Source organism: Manis javanica, chromosome 4, assembly GCF_040802235.1.
Source record: "Manis javanica isolate MJ-LG chromosome 4, MJ_LKY, whole genome shotgun sequence".
NCBI lineage: Eukaryota > Metazoa > Chordata > Mammalia > Pholidota > Manidae > Manis > Manis javanica.
This window is the reverse complement of record NC_133159.1, coordinates 131,501,012-131,523,133: the sequence shown is the minus strand read 5'-3', so window position 1 is coordinate 131,523,133 and position 22,122 is coordinate 131,501,012. Positions and strand designations below refer to the sequence as shown.

Below are 22,122 nucleotides of genomic sequence, written 5' to 3'. Positions count from 1 at the left end.
TTTACAGCACAAAGCTACCTGTGGGCAGGTCTTTAGCTTACCGACAGAGAGGAGATCTGTGGTGGCTTGAAACAGTGAAGGCTGCATTTCTCTAGGAGTTGGGCCTAAAGGCCAGCAGAATTTGGATCAGAAGATGGCAAGGGGCAAGCTCCCGGGTGGGGGTAACGGTTTGAACAAAGCCTAGGAGGTTGGAATGGGAAAGATGTAAGTGTGGGGGGACTTGCTGCAGGGTGGGAGTAGGGGTGGGTGGGCAGGAGATGCCTAAGAGTGAAGAGATCTGTCTGGCTAGGGTGGAGGGTCCTAGAAGGGCCCAGAAGGGTGACAGGAACTCTGGAGAGCCTTGAGACGGCAGTGACCTGGTGAGATTCGGGTGTTCTGACCGAGCCCTCTGGCTGTTGTGTGAGAGCGCCTGCAAGGGTGTGGAGGCCAGCCCTGTGAGCTCTTTGTTGGGAAGGGTTTGTTCTGGTTCCTGCCAGCCACACTGCCCCTCCCTTCCTCCCTGCACCCTTGTGGCCCTCCCTTGTGGCTCTCCCTCAGCCCCACAGCAGCCTAGGGGTACCTGCCAGCTTGGGGGCAGTGCAGGTGGAAGGCCCCCAGGCAGGCAGGAACAGAGGGAGGAGCCAGGAGGGTCTCAGGACCTCTCAGGCTGGAGCAGGACTGTCTGGAGGGGCCAGGCTGGGGCCACACGGCTGGGCCTTCCAGGCTGGAGGAACCAGTTTATTTGCTCCCAAGTGTTGGCCTCTGCCACGAGGGGAGGGGCCAGCAAACTGAAGTGTATCAAACCCAGTGATTTAAGTCAGTCTAATACCGATCCTGCAGTGGCAGGGCGGGAGGACACTTCCAGATCCTCATGGTCAAAACCCTCATCAGCAAAGGGACACTGAGGCCTGGGGTGGGTCACAGTGTCCCAAGGCCACAGGAAAAGGTGGCAGAGCTGGGCCTAGAACCTGTGTTTGGACCTTGCTCTGCTGAGTCAGCTGCCCTCTCACCATCCCAAAGCCAGACCCTTTCCTGGGTCCCTTGCTCCATGGTTCCCAGGGACAGAGACCATGGCCAGATCTCTCAGAGGAGGGAACATTTGGAATCCTGGGAAAGGAACCAGCACTGGGATTCTCAGGACTTTGGGGAGGTGCCAGGGGATTTGAGGCACGACTCTGAGAAACCCCCAGGCCTATGGCACCAGAATAGCTCTGCTGTGTATCTTGGGAAGGGGCATCACATTCTGCAAGATTTCAAATTTGCCAAATCAGGTGCTGCTGCCTTGACTCAGGGCCTCCCTAAAACTCTGCCTCCGGGAAGTGCTCATGGATTTCCCTGCAGTTGGGCATGTCTGGAACGGGGGCAGGTCTCTGGTTCTTCTGCTGAGTACCTATCACAGCAGCAGACCTAGTGGGCCCCAACAGGCCCTAATTTGAGACCCTCTGCTGCCTCCTAGCCTGGACTGTGGGTGGTTGAATGAGTCAGAAGTCCAAACAGAAGTTCCACCTCCAGCATGTGACCCTGTCCCAGCTGGAGGCCTCTGTTACACGGCTGGTGTTGAGAAGTCCAGTGGTGGGACACAGTGTGAACACATGGCTAGACCCCTCTTGCTGGGCTATGCCTGCATCAGACTTGCCAGAAGGTGTGATGTTTTTTCACATACATCTTAGTATATTCTGACAGTTCATGGCTGGAAGAGGCTTGGAGACCTTTCCATTCCACCTGTTAATCATACAGGGTGGGAGACGGAGGGCAGAGGGCAAAGGGTCCTTCTCAGATGTCTGGTGTCTCCAGGGTGTGAACTCCCAGAGACCAGGGAGGCTCTCAAGACTAGGGACTTTCCATGCCTGGCTGCCTCCCAGGAATTCTATGGGATTCCAGGCTTGTGAGAGGGAAGAACAGGGTCCGGAATTAGCACCTGGGAACAATGTGGCTCACTTTTGTAGCATTCCCCAACACACTGCCCTGCTCTGTGGCTCAACAGCATCTCTTTGAGGTAGGGCCCATGTTGTTCCCATTTTATAGTTGAGAAAACTGAGACCCAGAAAGGTTAAGTGTCTGGTTCTAGAATCACACATGAAGTTAGAGGCAGAGCTGGAATTAGAAATTCAATCTCTTTTGGCTTGGATTTAGCATTCCTGGGAGTTAAACTGTGTAATAAAGAGAGCCCTGGCTCTGGTGGGAGTTGAACTACCCTCCTGGGCCTCAGTTTCCTCATCTGTAGATGGGGAAGGAGAAGGGACGAGAAGAGTTCTGGGGTCAGGACAAGCTTTAAGTTTGCTTCAGTTCTAACATTGCTCTTTCTTGTTTCTTGGACTCCCTCCCTGCTAAGCCTTGAGGGGCCTCACTTCCTCCCAACTCCTACCACCCAGAAGTGGTGGGGGTGGGGGAACAAATGGGGAGCCAAAGACTGGGACCTGGAGAGTGTGTGCCTCCTGGGGGTCCTGGGGCCCCAGCCCATCACCAGATCACAAGCAGGAGCCACGTGGAAGAGGTGGCCAGGGCTCCCCAGGGGAAGAGCTGGGGGTGAGGAGGGGGAGGAGAGAATGCATAACAAATGAGTTTGGAAATCAAATGAGATCTGTGCTCCCCACCCACTCCCTCAAATCTCTCTACACTCTCTTTTAAAATTCTTGTTTTCTAAAGAGAAAGAAAATGCTAAATTGTACCCCCTTTTGCAAACGAATGGGAGCCTTAGTGAGTCACTCCGGAGGTAAATGCCACCTCCAGGGCAGCATGTCTGTGGAGGGCTGCACAGCTTCATGGCCACCAGCCCCCATGGGGTCTGTGGGCAGGCACTGGGGGCAGTGTTGGGGCTCCTATTGTCAGGTGTGGCGGGGAGAGGTTCCTAATCATCAGCAGCCCCTGGGTGGGAGCCAGGTTCCTGCAGTGGGGCCCGCACCCTGCTTCCTCCAGGATGTCTCCAGGCTGTGTTGGTGAGGTTCACTTTCAGATGGGGCCATGGCTCAGGCTGGGGCCAGGCCAAGAGGCTGTGTGGCCAGGTCAGGGCTCAGTCTGAGGCTGGGAGTGGCATTGAAGGGCTTGGGCTGTGGCCTGCCTATGAGGTGAATGCAGGACCCCAGGGGAAGGGCTTTGTGGTTGTGGGGAGAGAGGTCAGTGTATGCGACGAGGGCTAGCAGGGGGCAGGTGCCCTAGCATCTGCTTCTGGAAACGAGAGCTCTTGCGTGTTAGGATGTTCTCTCTAGGCATCTTGATGAGGTTCTTCTCTGGGGCTGGAGAGCAGGTGAGCAGGAGAGCTCGGAGCTGACACCCTGCCGGGGGAGGGTGCTGGGGGGTGTCCGGAGCCCAATCTTCCCTTGCAAGCATCAGCCTGTTTATGCAGATCTGGGACAGGAGAGGCCAGGGAGGAGGTGCTCCCCTTCTGAGATGACCCATTATTCTGGAAGGCGGGGAAGTAGCCGTCTGTTAGCTGGGGATGCCAAACAAGGGTTGGAAGCAAAAATAGAAACGCGTTAGGCTCTGTCTGGGAGGCGTTGGATTCTAGTGGATCGGAGGCCTCTTCTGAGCCATTGCTGCTGATGCCGTGTTTGCTTGGCTTTCGGTGTTTGCAGAGCACGTCACGTCCTGAGTTCCTGACCTCTTCAGGGAGAGACCTAGGTGTGCGGGCTCTGGGCCTGTAGGCTCGCGGGACTGCAGCTGTTCTAGGAATCTGCATCCACGGGCACCCATCACTCATACACCTTTGACCTTTCCTGGATGCCCCAGAGTGGCCCAGATCACTGCCCTCCTGATCAGATCCCTTTGGCCTGCCGTGGCCCCTGTAGCTTCCTCCCTCCACCCTCCAGGCTGGTCCCAGCTGAGCAACTTGGAATCATCCCTTGTGGTAAAAAGAGCTATTTTCAGCCTTCCCATTACTGCCCAGTGGGGGGGGGGGGGGGAAGGGCGGTGTTTATCCCTTGCTGCCTTTTTGTTCTCTTCTACAAGTACAGTGTAATCTGGAGCATCAATGAGAGCATTACGTAGTCCTGCCTCCGGGTCCCAGCCGCCAATGTCCCACCTTGTGACTGGCCACCACATGAACAGCCTGGGGGCAGCTGCACCCTTGGGCCCTGTCCTTGCTCAGTTGGAACCCCCGAGTGGCAGGTGGTGTGAATGGCCCACGTGGGATGTGCGTCTGCTGCTTGCTTCTGGCTGATGGGAGCCTCTGGTGCCCTTCCCAAAGGGCTGGTGGCTCACTGAAGTGGAGGCCTCTAAAAGAGCCCCCCACATTCTCCTTGAAGTCTGTGCCCCCAGCCTGGCTTCCCCATGCCCCTGTTGGATGCCTCAGTTCCCTGCTCCCCACAGGGGGCTCTGGGATAACTGAAAGGAGTCTTCCATTCTGCAGCCTCTGAGGACCCCCTCTGTCCCTCCTTTTGGGCTCCCCCAGCCCTGCTGCCCTCCTGAGGAGCCTGCAGGTGGCAGACTTGCCAGTGGGGCATAGGCAGGTGCCATGGAGCTCCCCGCAGAGGGAGGTGAAAGCAGCTTCCTCGGGGAGCGAGAGTCTGGCAGGACAGAGCAGGGGACATCTGGGGCTTGGGAGAATCGTTCCAAATAACCCAGAACTGTTGGGAGCGGAATTGGCAGAGCAAATGAAAGTACAATAGATAGCCAAAGCTATTAATCACTAATTATCTCCTAAATAAGGTAATTAATGGGTATTTAAATGGCATATTTATGAGGTACCAGCAGGTCTTCAAAATGCACATCTTCTTCAAAGCAACTGGTTTGGCCCACTGTCTTCTGCTGGGAGACTGGGATCCTAATCCCACCCCCAGGTTCCCGGAGAACAGGGAGTGTGACAGGAGGTGGGTTAGCTTCTTCCTCTGGACTTCACTTGGCTCTTCTGCAGACAGGAAACATAACTCTTCTCTCTTGACCCCACTGGCCAGTTGTGAAGACCATGGAAGTGAAGGTCATGCAAATCCCCGGCAGCCATGTAAAGTGCCGTGTAGAATTTGGTGTTAGCCATGAAAACATCGTTGAAGTTATCTGATTGTGCCTGATGCCATGAGTGGTCAGAATCAGGCTTAAGTCGGTGGCTAGACTCATTGTTTGGTGGGTCGCTGAATATGTGGCTGGCTCTGTGATTGGGTCAGGGCCCAGTGTGTGGTTTGGTTTGGAATCAGGGTTGTGGCCTGGTCTCTGGCTGGGTTGCAGCTTGTTCTGTGATATGATGGCCAGCTCAAGGTTGAGGCTGTGGTTGGGGTTAAGGCTGGAGCTGTGGCTAGTCTCAGGGGGACTCTGCAGTCTGGAGACTCAGCTTCAATCCTTGAGTCCACCCCTGGACCGAGGGAGCTGCCTGGTTGCCCAGAAGTTGGATTCCTTCCTGGCCCTCCAGGGTCCGGGCTCCAGGTGCTGGGAAACCCAGCAGAGAGGACCTTCTGGTGCTCCCAGCGTATACCTTGAATTGGCCCAGCACACAAGCTCATCAGTGGTGCATACAACAGTTTGGGAGATAGTTAGGACATGTTTCTATAGCAACCAACCCCCAACCAGCACTGGTTTCCTTTAGTAATGCCTTTTTCTGGAAGCAGCTTCTCCTGGCCTCTTGTCCCCCCTGGGTGGCCCCACAGCCCCTTGAAGGCTGAGCATGGGCTCGCTGCTCTGGACTGGTCTGGTCCACAGACTCATCCTGATCCAGAGAGGGGCCTGAGGCCACGTCCTATGGGACACTTCCCTGCGAGGGGGCCCTCCTGAGCTCTACCTTGTGGTGGGCTGTGCTGAGCATCCCAGGAGCTTCCTCTGTGTCCTGCCCTGGGCTGGGAGAGAATTCCTACCCGGTGTCTGCCCCCAGGGAACCACAGCCCATTGGGCAAGCAGGCTGTACCCCATCTGCAGATGGGTGCTCTGATGGGCACAGGCAGAGGATGCTATGGAAGCAGAGGAAGTGGCACCCAGACCAGCTTGGAGGGAGGGAAAACTTTTCAGCTGAGTCTTAAAGCATGAATGGGAATTGGAGGTGGGGTGGGGATGGAGGACATTTCAGGCATCCGGACCTGCAGGAGCAAAGGTCTGGGGGGAATGGGGGTTGGGAGGACTGTGTTACTGGGGCCCAGACTGGGGGGTGCAGAGGCTTGGAGAGAGAGAGAGTCTTGAGTAGCTCAAGATTTGGGAGACAGACAAGACACAGCCCCAGGAAGGTGCATGGAAAAGAGGACAGAGAGACCAGCCCTGCCCCAGGAGCGGCCCCAGGAACATCAGGACAGTGGCACTTAGGAGGGCTGTTCCTGGTCTGCCCTCCGGGTCCCCTCCTAGGGCCTGAGGAGAAGCAGATGCGTCCACCCTTGGGAGTTCCACATACAAAAGGCCAAAGCAAAGCCCATGGCCGATCATGATTTGTTTTATTTAACAAACCCTTTAACAGCACTGAGTGAGTGCTGGGCACTATGCTAAACCTTTTTCAAGTATTCATTTACTTAACCGTCGCAGCAGCCCTATGTAAGTACTATTCTTACCCCCATTTGACAGAAGAGGAAACTGAGGCACAGAGAGGTATAATGGCATTCGCTAAGATCACCAGTTCATAGGTGGCAGAGCTGGGATTTGAAATGGTCACAAGCAGAGTTGGACAGTGGTTCACATGAGAGAGGAGGAAGGCCGGGTTCTGGGGAGGAGGGGCAAGGAGGAGGTGGGCCTTCAGAGCCGGCATGGGGGCCTCACCAGGCTCTGCATCCTGCACGTGGACCCCTGGGGCCCCAGGCCAGAACTGAGGAGCAGTGAAGTGTGATTCTTAAAGTGTGTGTGTGCATGTGTTGTGTGGCTCTACATGTTCACAGGGGTCCCACCGCCCACGGCCTGGTTGTTTCAGCACCATCAGTTGTTAGGAGTTGGAGCTCTATGCTCATGCTTGTAGGACCTGACATTCTTGTGCCTCTGTGTGTGTGTGTGTGTGTGTGTGTGTGTGTGTGTGTGTGTGTGTGTGTGAGATAGGAGACAGATGAGACCTGAGACATAGACAGAGATCCGTGGCTTCAGGTCCAGCCTTAGGCAGGGCCGGGCACAGAAGCCCTGGCCACCATCACAGGCAGCAGGCACAGGACTGGCCCCATCCCCTGACCCCTTGGCCCATCAGAAGTGCTTGTGGCTCCCTGGAGGTCTGGGGATTGGGAATCTGGGAACACCCACAGGGCTGTGGCTATCATAGCAGACGCCTGTGTCCCCTTCCTCGCTTTTATAAACCAGACTTCTTACTCTTGAGGAGAAAGTTCTAGATCCAGCCTCTCCTAGAAATGACCTGATTGTTTTGCCCTGTATCTCTCTTCCCTCCCACCTTGCCCCAGCCTGGCCAACCCTGCCCACCCTTCCTTTGAGGCTCTGCTCAGGCCCCCTCTCCCAGGAAGGCCTCCAAGCCCTCCTACCTGTTGGGTCTCTGCCTCTGGGAGGTGCCATCCACACTTCAGTGTGTGGCATTTAGCCCAGGGGCCTCATTTGCTCTGTGAAGGGGCAGTGAAGGGTTAGCCCAGGCTGGCACACTAGGGGCAGGGACTGATCCATGTCAGCTCTGCCCCCGGCTCCTTCCTCCCAGGCACCATCTGGCCCAAGGTCTGGCCCGGGAAGAGTGGGCCAGTCCCTGCATCCCTCACTCCTGAGCCAGGACTTTCCTCGCTGTGAAACGTCTTTATTCTCCAACTGGCTCCTGAGGGCAGGGTGGTGTCTCCCTTCTGTCGGGGCTCTTGCCCTCAGGCTGGGGCTGCCCTGGGGTCCTCAGTGTAGGGCAGAGTACCCAAAGCAGGCTTCTGTCTATCCGTCTGCCTATTCTGTGTCCCTGGGCGCCAGGGCCAAGGTGGCAAAGGTGGGCTGGTGCAGTTGACGACTTGAGCCAAATCCTCTGGCCGCACCCGCGCTGGAGGGACCCTGGCCTGGGAAGAGGTCCAGGAGGCCATCCTGGACCTGAAGACAATGGGCAGATGGGCAGGAGGGAGAGCAGGGATGGCTCCCAGCAGCCCACCCACCGCAGGGCCCAGCTTGGAGCTCTGCTGGGAGATCAGGGCGTCAGCGGGTGGACGGGAGCATTTGTGATCTCTGGATTGCTGGAGAAGGGTTGGGATAGCTCCCTTTTCTGAGTTATATGGATTTAGTGCTTTTTGTAAGTGTGGTGGTGGAGGTGGGCTGGGAGAGTCTGCTGGAGGATGTAGGAGGCCCTGGAGGACACAGAGGGACTTCTGCAGCCTTGGCGAGGGCCACTGGAAGCCCCACTGGGCCCAGATGGATGCCAGGGCCCTCCCTAGACCTTCATCATGTGGCTGATGCAGGCCTCGAGTGCCAGGCAGTGCTGGACATGTTAGTGGATGATCTTAGTTACAGCTCCTGATGGTGGGGTAAGAATCCCATTTTACAGATGAGAAAAGTGAGGATCAGAGGAGTCAACTTGCTTCAAGTCATAGACTAGTAAGTGGTAGTGTTTCACCCAGATTTGTGCCGCTCTAAAGCCCATGCTCTAACCTTTCTGCTAAATTTTCACCCATGGCTGGGCACTGGAGTGTGTGTGTGTGTGTGTGTGAGAGAGAGAGACAGAGAGAATAGTTAGAATTACTTGAGATTAAACTGTGAAGCAACTAGCAGGGTGTCTGGTATACTGTATTTACTTGGCAGATAATTTTTATTCATTTGCTTGCTTGCCAAACACTGGTCCTTTTCTGTCTGGGACCATGTACTGAACACAGAAAATACAGAGAGGTGTAGGGCAAGGACTGCCTCAAAGGGACTGTGCTTCTGGACCTTCCCCTTTGATGTCCTGGGATCATGGTACCCACTAAAGCTGACTCTCAGGGCCATGTGGCCTTGAGCACACTTGACCTGCGCTCCCCCTCCCAGACTTCCTGATCTCTTTTCCTGAGATGTGCAGTTGGTAGACCCCTTAAAACCCACCTGGTCGAACTCCCATCTACAATGGGCCACACCCTACCTGGTCTGGCTTCATTTCCTCTCCCACCTCCTCTGGTGCCTGACTCCTCCCTCCATTACTGGCTCCAGCCATATTACTGGCTCCTGCCCCTCCAATGCGCCAAGCTCATGTACAACTTTGTCCCTGAAGTTCCTTCCCCCAGGAAGGCTCTCATCCCCTCACTCAGCCTGTCAGCCTCACCTGGTGTGTGAGCAGTGCGCATGTATACACACTTGTGCTTAGCATATCTGCCTCTTTTTCTTCGTCCAGGATCCCACTCATCTAACATCTTTGCATAAGAGTCTTCCCCAAATACCCCCCCCCCCAAGATATTCTGTCCACTGTCATTTTCCCTTTTTGAAATATGACCTTGCCATCTGCTTAGCATCTGCATCCTGGAGGAAGAGATGAAAGGAGGCTCTCCTGGCTCTCAGAAGCCAGTTGATGGCTACTTCTTGGTATTATCTTCTTTTATGGTTTCTTTTTTATATAAGAGTAGATACAGAGATTCCCCTCAGGCAGCCACCTTTCCAGAGGTGGTTTTGGGCAGTGCCTGCCTGACAGGAGGGAGGCACTTAGAGAAATTTAAACAAATCTGTAGTACATATTTTAAAACCAAGGCAGGTAGGCATTTTGAAAACAAGGAGGATGACAGTAAACAAGACAAAATATGCCATTGAAAAGAAATTCGAGTATAGATTTTGACCACACAGGAGAGTCAAAAATCAGGTGAAAGTTTCATTTGAAAGGAGAAACAGGGTGTTCAGCTTTTAATTCAAATAGGTGACAAAATTCTTGTGATGACTGGGTCCGTTTGCCCTCATCATTTCCCATGTGCAGATTCAATGTTCTTGCTTGTCTGCTTTTTAGGCCATAATTACACTGTAAGAGACACTTAAGGAAGGAGGACATGGACAGGTCGGAAGGGAGAGGTTTGATTTTCTTGATAGCACCTTCTACTGCTGAGATTATCTCTGTTGTTTACTTGTTCTGGGTCTGCCTCCCCTGTCCCTCTGCAGCATGGAGGGTTTGTGAGGTCCCTTTCCTGTCCCACTGTCTCACCTTGGTGTCCTCGGCACATAGCCCAGTGCCTGGGGGGTGGGCAGCTCTCTGACACCCAAAGGCCCCTTCTCTCTCTGCCTGCCTCCACCTGGGAGAACGTCTCCCTCAAATGGAGCTGAACTGGCTTCCTTGTCGCCTTCTCCTCTGCCCAGTTCTCCCTGTTGGGTCATCCACGAAGGCCAGCCCAACGTACGTGATATCAGGGCCACAGTGATGAAGGATGATGGTGGCCCAAAGGGATGGCTACAGTGGGGATGGTGAATGAGACACACATTCTAGAGCTTTCTCCTTTTCCTCAGGCTCTATCACACACATGGGGGAGGTTGGCAGAGATGTCTTTGCCATTATTCTTTGCTAGAATGTATATGTACAGGTATGAGGGTCACCATATCCAGGAACTTCTAACTGAAGCCTTACTCCTCAACTCAGGAACCAAATAGACTCAGATAAATCCTCAGATGATCCCATCACTACTTAAACTCTTGCTGCTTAACACCCAAAACTCAGAAACCAGACAGAGGAGATAATAATCATCCTGACTATCCAAGTGCTTGCTTCTTAGGAATGGAATAGATTTGGACAGCAAGGGATATTTGTATATAAGTATAGCATGTATGATAGTTTTCATTCCTTTAGTATCTGTGATTGAGAAAACATAAAATTAATATTAATTTAGGAAAAATTTTAAGTGACTGTATTTTTTTAAATCATAGAAATCTCCACATTCATTTGATTCCTACCTAGGCACTTCTTTCTCTTTTCTTTTTTTTTTTAGTGCTATTGTTGGTGGTGTTTTTTTAAATTGCAAATTCTGGTTATTCATTGCTAACATATAGTAGTGCAATTATTATTTAGTTCCAGTGGTATTTTTTTGGGGTAAATTTGAAGAGTTTTTGTTTTCTGTGTAGATAGTCTTGTAATCTGAAAATAAAGACAATTTTTTTCTTTCCTTTCCATTTTTCTTGTCTTATTGCACTAGCTACAACTTCTCCACATACATTTGGGAAATAGTCAAATTTATTTGTATCCATGTTAGAAATACTCAATTATGGTGCATTTGGATTCTCAAACTCCCTTGCAGTAAACCCAGGGCCCATGGGTAGGAAACTGCTGGCTAGCCTGTCATGCTATCCACACTGGTGGGTGAGAATCAAAAGTTTAGAGGGTCCCCACAGAGAGTGTGGACACAGACTCAGCTTTGTACCTAGAGGTGAGCCTCAGGTCAGCATTTCCTGTGGCTCTTGTATTTTCTGTGTCTCAGAACATGCTTTTATGCCTGGCTCCAAGCCACAGAGCTCAATAAAGCTGGGTGTGTGTTTGGGAGTTTGCAGTGGGTGGTGTGGGAGGGACAGGCAGGAGGGCTCTGTCCCTAGGCTGACCCATGCTGGCCTTTCCCTTCAGGAACAGTTTATGTTCAGGGTTCTGGGCTCAGGGCGGGGAGCAGGGCCAGTATCCTGCAAGGTGAGGGTGTGGTAACTGGGGGCAGAGCAGGTCTTCCAAGGATTATATCATAATGTGCCCTCTAGCAACGGCTGTGGGAGAAACACCTACCTTTCACTTCCTTAACTATTATGTGCCAGACAGACTACTCAAACGTCAGTCAGAGTTACAAAATCTGGGACAGCTTCTGTCAGGTTTCTCATTGTACAGATGGGGAAACTGAGGCAGGGGCATTGCTGACACAGAAACCCAGGTCTCTCTGGAGACAAGACCCATGTGTCTGATGGCTGGGGCCCAAAGCCTCAGGGAAGATGCAACCTGTATGCATGATGATTTTACTGCTTTTTACCGAATCTAAGATGTAATCGATTATAAGATGCATCATTATTTTATATACCCCAGGAAGAAAAAAGTGCCAATTAAATTATGATATGCTATCATGTAAGGCACATCCCAATTTTAAAGATGTTAAAGTGTGAAAAAAAGTGCATCTTAGAGCTGATAAAGTAAGATGAATTTATAAAATTAACAGTCACATAAAATTACAGGTGCAGTGTGAAAACTGAGTTTTCCCTGCCTCTTTTTATCAAAATCTCTGTTGACATGTTGGTGCATGTCCTTCCAGACATTTTAATGCCCTGTAAGCATATTTATATATTAAGTATTGCTGTGAAAACACTTGCAGGATGCTAGGCCCTGTGCTAAGCAGTGAACAGGGTGCTAAGCACCTTGGTGTATTTTATTTAATCTTTACAAAAAGCTCTTGAGACAAGTATGAGCTATTTTGACTTCACAGCTGAGGAAACTGAGGCATGGAGAAGTGAAGGGAATCACCTGACATCAAATAGCTCCTAAGAGGCTAAGCCTGAGCTTGACTCCAGACCTCTTCAGCCGCAGAGCCTGAGCTCTTAACGGAAGTGCTGTGCACATCCTCAGTATGCAGATTTAAGCATGTTTTCTTTTAATGAGGACAAAAGGAACATGCTGTTCTGGGACCTACCTGCATTTTTTCTCCTAACCAGACTCTACGGGTGTCTTTTGATGTCAATACATAAGAAACTCTTCATTTTTCTAACGGTCTCAAAGAATGCCCTTTATGACTGTCTATGAACATACATCCAGTCCCCTGTGGAAGGACACTGGGACTTCTTCCAGGTTTTCGGTTTTACCAGAATGCTAAGATGATCAACTGTACACTTCCATTTTTTGGTACTTCTCTGATTATTTTCTCAGGAAAATTACCAGGTCAATTTTCTTCTAACATGTTTATGGTTTTAATTTTTATAATTAAATTTTAACTCATCTGCGATCCCCAGTATTTCATGTGTCCAGGGAGCAGGCAGAGGATTTCACGGGTGTGCTAGGCACCAGCTGGTTTCATGTGAGCCCCAAAATGTCTAGTACAAGGAGCTCAGATAATGGGGGCAGGGAGAGAGGCTCCCGTCCCCAGCAATGTCTCAGGCCTTCTGTGCTCTTCTCTCCTGATTTGGTGGGCCCTGAAGTCTCATTTTGAAATGGTGGCATCATGAGGTGGTGACGCCTTTGAGTGACCTCCATGAACAGAGACCCTCCCCACCTGTGTGTGAGTGAGAAATGGAGCATTGTTGATTTTGGCAGCTGAGATCATTTGTCAACACAGCAAACATCATTACCTTATGCTCACTGATACACCATGTCACCTGGGCAGAATCTCTGAACTACCTCCAGCCTCAGTTTTAGTGCGTGTAAAATGGGTCCACTCATTCCTGCCTCACTGAGCAATCTCAGGGAGGTCTTTGGGGTTTCACAGTGGCAGGAGGGCTCTGGGAGGTGCGAAGCACTTGAAGGAAGAGGGAGGGACATGCAGGATGCTCACTGACCCTTGGCCCATGGGCAGTGGAGGGTTACTCCCTCAGGGCGGGACATGGTCTCAGGCTTGGCTAACAGGTGTGTTACTTTTGGCAGGTGGCCCTCCCTCTGGTGGTGGTGCCCCCTGGCACCTTCGAAATGTCCTCAGTGACTCAGTGGAGAGCTCAGATGATGAATTCTTTGATGCTAGAGGTGAGTGAACCCCATCCTCCCATCACTGGCTGGGTGACTTTTCTAGAAGCTCTGGGCAGGGGATCCCTGTTGGGAGCTAGTATCTCTTCCCAGCCAGACACTGCAGTTCCACCCATCGTACTTACCCAGTCTGCGAGTTCCCCGACAACTGGGGCTCAGCATTCATTCATTCACTCTTTGAGATATTTGCTGAGTCCCTCATAGATTTCAGTAGCTGCACTAGGCTCAAGATGCTGCAGTAACAGATAGACATGGTCATGGCCCTCATGAAGCTTACGGTCTGGTGACAGAGGCAAACATGAAACAGCTAGATAAAGGAAAACACAATCACAGATGGGGAATAACACCACCGAGTAAAAAACACCAGTATCCCTAGAAAGAGTGATGACTGGGGTGCCTAAATTGTTAGGGTGGGGCCGTCATTAACATCTTCTCTGCAGAGCTGCAGACAGGAGGTGGCTGGGTAAAGAGGGGGAGAAAGAGGCTTCCTGACAGAGAGAACAGCAGCTGTGGTGGCGCCGCAGCAGGAAAGATGGGGGCAGTTCAGGGACTGAAGGAGGCCCGGGTGGCAGGTGGCAGCAAGGAGGAGAGAAGCAAGGAGGCTGTCGGACCCAGAACTTGATTTACCAGAGGAGCCTGTGGTTGGGAAGGGAGCTGGAGTGGAGATGGGGACGGGCTGGAAAGACCCGTGCAGGTGTTCAGGGCAGAGATGATGGTGGGCGAGGACCTCCGCGTTGCCTCCCAGGGCTGGGTGTATGGCCAGCACGAAGGACCGGCCGGGGTGGTGTTCACGCGCAGATGGAAGAACAAGAAACCTTGTAAGGGCTGGAGGAGAGGGCATCTGTGGGGGCTGCGGGAGGCAGAGCCTCGGATTCAGGGAGAGGCCCCAGTCATGCTGCCTGTGCCGTGTGGGAGTGGGTGGGGGCCCCTGTGGCCTCCCCCACAGCCTCGGAGGGCCCCCATGCTCACTTGGCTGGCTTGGCCACACTCTGGGAAGTCACAAAACTGGGGCCAGCTTTGAAATGCCTAGCAAAACAGGGTCTTGAAAGCCAAAGAGGCTGTGCTCTGCGAAGACATCTAGACTCTGAGCAGGACCTTTGGGACGTGGTCCCCGCCATGCTGTTGACTTGTTCTGTGACCTTGGGAAAGGCCTTCACCTTCTCTGGGCCTCAATTTTCCTATCAGCTCTGTGCCTCCCAAAATGGAGAATCCCTAGTTCAGGTGATTTTCAGGGCAGCACAGCTGGGCAGGGGAGGTGCTATCCCAGCTCAAACCTCCCCCCTTCTTGTCTCTGGGTGGAGAACCCCCTTTCCTGTGCTAACCCTACACCAGCCCATTTGGGGCTTATTTCCTGTCTCCTATGGGCATCTGATGGAGCGGCTGCTGGGGCTGAGTTTCTCCACAGCAACCAGCCCACAGTATGGCAACAACTGTTTCAGTATTTTGGTGCTTGGAACACTTTCATTTAAAATATTTTTGCTGCCCATCAAGGCTCTGCGTTCCACAGAGACAGTGCCAGCTCACTGAGGGAATGCGTTTCTGGGTGGCTCAGGTCAGCTCCACCTGCTCTCCCCTGGGGCACGTCCTGCTCCCCCACTGCTGACCACTGCTCCTTAGCATCTGTCCTGCCATCTCATGATCTCCCCACTCCGTGTGTGGTTGTCAATGGGCCTCACCTCTCACTCCTCTCCAGTAGGAAGCTCGCCTTCTCTCCTTTCCTTTGCCTCATCTCCTCCCTGCTCGCCTCCATCTTTCCTTCTCTCCACTGTCCCAGGATCACAGACTCCCCCGGCTCTTTCCCTGTCTCCCATCTTTCCACACTCCCTCCTTGTCTCCAAACTGCCATCTCTTCCCCACTCGTATTTCATCTCTCCCAGGGCATCTGTAGCTCTCAGCCACAGGATCTGCTGGAACCCCCTTTAGTTCTTAGTTGCCAACACCCCATCTCCTGTCTGTTCCACGTGCTCGCTCTGGACAGGGTCTTGCATGTTTCTTTGGCTCAAGGCAGCAAGAGGCGAAGCCACCCTCCTCCTGTGCTCCCAGGAGCCTCCGGGCCCAGCTCATCCAGCTCTCAGCACCCGGACCCAGGCCATGGATGTCCAGGATTCTGGGCATGCCCTGAAGGATTGCCTCCCTGGCCTCTGTTCTCCAGCCTAGACTGAGCCCGGCCCCCACCCTGGGTGTGGTGGCTGACCCCACCTGAGCCCGGCCCTGCATCCTGGTGCTCATTCAGTTCCAACTTCAACCGTAGTGAAGCCACATTGCTGGTCTCAGTGCTGACCAGGCCCCTGAAATGTCATGTCCTTCTCCTCAATGAAGAGGAAACTGAGGCTGGAGCATGGAAGGGACCTCCCATGACCACACTTCAAGTTTGGGGTAGAGGGGCTGGAACTCAGGGGCTTAGTGTCTAGGTCAGACCTCTGTTGTTGGCTTCTTACTTAAATTGAGGCCTTCTTCCCTTCCTTTCTTCTTAAGCTTTAGCCCAGTGGCCTGGCACTGGGGTTTACCTGGCGGGTCAGGAGAGCCTTGTGGCTCATGGTCTGGTAGCAGAGGGGAGACTTAGGCTCTGGGGGCTCTGGTTGTGCATGGAAGGCATGGGAGGGGCTGGGGCAGTCAGGCCACAGGGCAGGAGGCTGGTCCCATGGGCAGGCGATAGACCTGGGGCCTCAGGGGGGCTGGTGCCGCCGACTGGACGCAGCAGGGTGGGTGACGGAATCCAAGCCCCCAGACCCAGGAGAGGCCCCACTCTCCCTCCTGTCAGTACAATCCAAGGGTATCTGGGGAACCGCGGCCCAGGCTACCAAGGCGGAGTGCAGACAGAGGGAACACCCAGAGTGCCAAGAGGGCACATGTCTCAAACCCAGATCATGTCAGAGGGGGTCCTCATTTTACAGGCTTGGAAACGGAGGCCAGAGTACTGGGAAACCTGTTCAGGGTCAGATAAAGAGTTACCTGGCCTCCAGGGGAGGGATAGAGTAGGGAAGGCAGTCCGGTGTCCGGGGTCAGAGGAGCCAGGCTCTCCTCAGGGCGGGGCCACTACCTGGCCACTGTCTGAGTCAGGAGCCTCGGGCCCCCCTCTGGAACCCAGCAGGGGTGGGCTGTTTGTCTCATGGGTGCGGTGGGAGGATACCACTGTGGGAAGCTGGGCAAGGGGCCACAGGTGTGTTACTGACCCCTCCTGCCTCTAACTGGGGGTGGGTGGGGACACGAGTGCCATGGAACTGGCCCTAGAGGCCTCTGTGAACGGGCTGAGTGGGGACCGCCTCTGGGCCACCAAGAGGGTGGTGGTGACGGCTGCAGGTGTGGGGAGGGGGCGAGTGTTAGCGAGAGGGCCTGATGCGAGGGGGGTGGATGGTAGTGGGCCAGCTAGCGACAGGGGAGCAAGCCTGAGGCTCCAGCACAGATAAGGGGAGTCCCCGTTCTGCGGTCCTGGGCATCCAGCAGAGAGAGAGGCACCAGGGTGGGAAGACAGGCTTTCCTTATGGCACCAGAGCTTGCGCTTAAAGGGGTGGTCAGGGTCAGAGGCAGCCTGGGGTCAAGGCCAGGGTTGCAGTGCTGCAGGGTGATGCTCAGCCTGGCCCCGAGTCTGGGCAGGGCTTCGGGCTCAGTGGGGGTGAGGTGGATGGAGGAACTGTGTCTGACCAGAGGTCACTGGGGATGAGAATTAGCATCCAGGGAACAGTCACCTGAAGTCATAAAGCAAAATCAATAACCAGGACCTTTATCTGAAGAGCCCTGGTGGTCTCTGTGGGTCCTGTTGGGAGGCACAGACTACAGTGTGGGGAAGAGAGAGGAGACTCCAGACTGAGCTACGAGGCTCCCTGGATTGCCTGAATGATTCTGAAAGGAGCTATCTTGGCTTGCGTGTGCGTGTGCATGTGCATGTGTGCGTGTGAGTGCGTGCATGTGTGTGTGTGTTTAGGCTCTTGCTGGCACTCAGGGCACAAGCCCACTGTTGCCAGAGTGCAGATGTGAAGGCTGAGTGTTGAGAGCAGGGGCAGAGGAGAGGCCCAGAGAGGGAGAGAGATTCTGTCTGAGAGGTTGGGTGGGGAGCAGCTGGAGAGACAGGGACAGGGTGTGGGGGCAGAGAAAAAGCCAGGGAAATATGGAAGAGCAGAAAGGGAGAGGGCAGGACTCAGAGAGGACGGGAGGGAGGGACACTCACACACACAGCCTGAGAGCCTGCAAGCGCTGAGAGAGAGACAGTGAGCCACAAGGGGAGAGGAGACCAGAGGCAGCGTGGAGGGCTGGTGGGCCAGGGGTCCGGAGGGGCGCGGGCCCCAGAAGGAGAGGGAGACCTGGAGAGTGAGAGAACAGGAGGCAGACCCTCCCTGAGAGAGGAAGAAGGAGAGAGGCAGATGCTGGGACAGGAGGACAGGAAGAGCAGGGAGAACGGGAGCCTGAACGAGGCCCCTGGGAGGGCCACAGACAGAGCAGAGGGCACCGAGCGCCTAGGCACAATCACGAGAGACCAACAGACAGGGATCTGAGGACCCAGGGCCGGACATCAGCCTCGGGGGAGCACGGCGGCTTGGCAGGAGGAAGACGTATTCACCAGAAAGACAGACGGAGACCAAGAGGGAAAGATGGAGCGAGGCCACACATGGACCGAAGGGGCAGGGAAAGAGGCTGAGGGCTGTGCAGATTGGGGTGCTCACTCCTCAGAGCCCTGGGGGCCCCTGGGGTTTCTGATGGCCTGCGTATACCCCTGGGATAGGCTTATGTATTGTGAAGTGACCAGGAGCTAGGACGTGTAAGCACCTGCTGAGCACTTGCTGCATACCCAGCCCTGGACCAGGAGCCCTGGCTTGCTCACTTCACCGTGTCAGGGTTATTTGCCATTGCGTTTTCTCACAAAACTGGATTCCCACAGGAGAGAGGTCATGTCCCACACTGCGCCCAGCAGGTGTGCAGGAATCATTCACTGTGGAATGCGTGGGTAACAACCAGGAGACCCAGGCACTCAAGGTGGGCTACGGACGGACCCTGACTGCCCCACCCAGGAGCTGGGACAGGATGCCATAGGTAGAGCTGAGGGTGAGCGTTGGGGCACGCACTACATGGTCTGATGGAGGTACCACCATCTTTGTATGCTGTTATCCACATCTGTGTGCTTACTATGCTCTAGTCATGCTTATAAACACTTTACCTTCATTATCCCATTTGTGCTCACAGCAGTCCATTGATGTAGGCATTACCATGATGTCATGTTATAGATGAGAAAATCTCCAACTCATGAAGCTGAAGTTACTCTCCAAAGTCAGATAGCTCACAGATGGTACATCCAGGGTTGAAAAGAGGCAATCTAACACCAGAACAGAGTTCTAAGCCCCTTAGTGAGCTGTCTCCCCAAGAGTAATATTACCTGATATTTGTTAATGGCATTTTGGCTTGTGTAGCTTTTTCAAATTTATGACATCATTTGTCCTTATGACAGCTTGCTAGAAAGAGCTGTAGACCCAGTGTTGTTATTCCCATTTAAGAGAGAAAAAAAAACGGACAGTTGAGGGGCCTGTGCAAAGGCACAGACTTGCATGTAGCAGAGACTGGACTGGAACCCAGTCGAAGATCTCCCCAGAACACAATGCTGCTTAGAGGCACACACCAGTGCCAGAGGGCACACACCAGGCTCCTGAAATTGCCTGCATATGTGTGGTGTCTGGCTGGAGAGTTGGGTGGCCAATACAGAATGCCCGGGGGAGGCCGTCAGGAAGGCAGGCTTTGAGGACTGTTGAAATAGTGTATCTGGGTTGAAATCCTGGCTCTAGCCAATGACATTGAGCAAATTACTGAGCCTCTTCATGCCTCAATTTCCTTGTCTATAAAATGAAGATAATAATATTGTATCTCTTTACTATTATGCGAATTAATTGATTAATATCTGTACAACACTTACAACAATCTCAGCGCATAGAACTGATTGGATAAGTGTTGTTAGCTAAATCGAATAGATAAATAAAATAAGACAGGGATAATAATAGTAATAATGATAACCCAGACCCCAGCCAGCAGCGAGGTCTGGATGACGGAGTGCTGGAGTGATTCAGAACTCTGGACAGCTCCCCATGCTTCACCCCCACCATACTGGTTCCATCCACTCTTTACAGGCCTTTAGGTGTGAAATGGGCTTCAGCCCCTTATTCTTGAGTCTTCTCCTCACCACCATTTAATGTCTGTTCTTTGAGGGAGGACACAGAACTCTTCACATGGAAGGCCCATCTCTTAAAGAGAGGGGGAGACGGCATTCCCGTGGGTTTGTTCTTGAGGAAACACCCCTTTCTGGGATGCGGGACTGCACCAGCTGTGTGGAACCCAGTGGCTTGTGTTCAGTGTGGCTAGGGAGTTCCTCCCAGAGCAGTCATTAAGCTCAGATTGGGAAAGGGAAAGGATAGACAGGGTTGAGGGGAGAAACAGGGGGAGAATGGTTCATAGGTTCATAAGGTTGAGATGAGGGCTAAGGGCCCCACACAACTCCAGGCGCACTTAGAGCCCGAAGGCTTCCTGGCTACTCAGAGCTGCTCCTGCCCCACTCAGGTCCCGGTCTGCTCAAATACTGAAGGCGACTCAGTTCTTGTGCGAAGAAATAACCATAATGTCTCTCATCTATGAGCACCCCCTATACACTAAGAACTTAATACCCATTGTCTCATTTAATCCTCACAATAATTCTGTGAAACGAGACGTGGCTGATCCTATTTTACTGGTGGGAAGACTGAGGCTCAGAGAAGTGAAATAACTTGCCCAAAGAAACACCGCTAGCAAGTAGCAAGGTTTTCCTTTTTCTTCCCAGACACACTTCCTTCCAAGAAATACCATTCTTAGGGCTAGGATCGGAGCCTTCTGCGGGTTTTCAGCCTCTCTCATGACTGTTCCCTTGCTGCTTCCTTTTGCAGTAACATGTGGAGACCCGCAGGGTTCAGCAGTGTCTTCTTACAGTGAACATGCCTGAATGTTTCATACCTGTCTATAACCACAGACACCTTCAGTAGTTGAAATCTACCTCAACTCAGAGGAAGAAATAAGTACTCCCTCGGACAGAGGCTCCTGGTAGGGCCACCTGTCCACAGCCCTGCCTGCTCACCCCTATCTCTGCTTCTTCCCACAGAGGAGATGGCTGAAGGGAAGAATGCCATCCTCCTCGGGATGAGCCAGTGGAATTCAAATGACCTGGTGGAGCAGATCGAAACCATGGGGAAAATGGGGGAGCATCAAGGTGAGCTTCTGCTTCTCGCGTGCTGGGGTGAGCACGGATGTGTGTTGCAGGTGGGTTGAGGTGCTGACAACTCAGGTCTTCTATGAAGAGTCGTTTATGTCTCTGGATACCATCCCTCCCTGGGTCTGTGACTCCTGAATTCTGTGGTCCACAGGAACCCCTATAGGGACTTCTGTGAGGTTTTCGGTGGCAGAAGAGCTCCAGGTTTCCTTACAGAGCTTCCTTTGTCCATAGGATGACTACCCAGGAGCATGGGTAGTTAAGGCAGGTGGCAGGGCCCAGGCTCCTTGGACTGCCAGGCTGATGGTGTTGGCATCTGCTGGTTAAGGTAGAGGGGCAACCGGAGGAGCCTTTGATAAGGGGACAGGGGAGAGAGACATCAGTGGGGGTTGTAATTTTCTCTGGCTGTGCCGGTGAAGGAGTATGTGGCTGGGGATTTATCCAGGAGGCTTTTTTTATGCAGGTGAGTTTTGAGCAGTTTATTCAGCAAAGAAGGCCCATCCTTTTAGGCATTCTGTCCATTTGACCACGTTGCATCACTACGAGAATATTTGTTGAGCACCTACTGTGTGTAAGTGCTTGGTAGGAGGGAGCAAAAGTGATTCAAGATGTAAGGGGGTCAGGCTTAAGCTGAGCATTGTTGGGCCCAGAGGAGAGGGGCAGGATTTTTAGAAGGAGGCAGGAGAGGGTATTGAGAAAGGATTCCTGACAATAAAGCTATGAAGCCAGGCTTTGAAAGGCAAGTCAAAGATACAGCTGACAAGATCATAACATCTGAGATAACATATGGGGAAACTGAAGCTCAGACAGGTGCTGTATTTGTTTGCGGTCACACTGGAGTGAAGAACCCTCTCCAGGATCCAGAGTGCTGACCTCTGTACCTGTTGCCCTGAAACCAGTTTTTTCTATCCCTCTCCCCATTCTAACCCTTTCCTTATTCTGCTAGCCCTGCCATTCCTCAGTCATGATGTGGGCAGGCCATCCTATCAGGGGCTCAGTGAGATGGTCCTGGCCTGGGCTGAGAGAATGCCCATTGGTGGCTTGCCCATAGTCTCTGCTCCTCTCTGCACCCCCATCCCTGCCTCCTGTTTCAGAGCCACTCCCATGTCATCCTGAGAAATGGCCAGGCCTGGGATGACTGTTCCATTTGACACAAGAAGAACCCAAGGCCCAGAGAAGCTGCATCTTGCCCAAGGTCCTTCAAGTTGATGACAGAATCATGCTTAGATCCCTAGTCTCCTGATTCCTGACCGGGGTTTTACCTCCCAAGTTGGACTGAGGCTACACAGAGTTCTGGGACCCTGCAGTTGGGTCCAAGAAATCCAGAGTCTTAAGGGAAGGGCCCCCTCCTGGGCCACTGTCACATTCACAGAAAGGGCGGGCTCTGAGTCTGGTCCCCAAGGCCAGTCTAGAGATGACTTCCCAGGCTTCCCAGACGCACATCTGCAGGTAGACCGTTTGTTGGCTCTCTCCTGCATCCCAGGATCCCTGGAGGGGGCCCAGA

The 22,122-nt window shown here is 53.1% G+C and overlaps 1 protein-coding gene across 2 annotated transcripts in view; it reads left to right on the top strand.

Annotated features, from left to right (window-relative positions):
- PITPNM3 (PITPNM family member 3) overlaps nucleotides 1-22,122 on the top strand; it is an 84,726-nt gene that overhangs the window by 3,072 nt on the left and 59,532 nt on the right. For both annotated transcript variants that reach the window (XM_037027022.2, XM_037027021.2), the window contains exons 2-3: nucleotides 13,310-13,405; nucleotides 20,511-20,618. In XM_037027022.2, coding sequence (XP_036882917.1) covers nucleotides 13,310-13,405; nucleotides 20,511-20,618 — 204 coding nt within the window. The remainder of the gene's footprint in view (nucleotides 1-13,309; nucleotides 13,406-20,510; nucleotides 20,619-22,122) is intronic.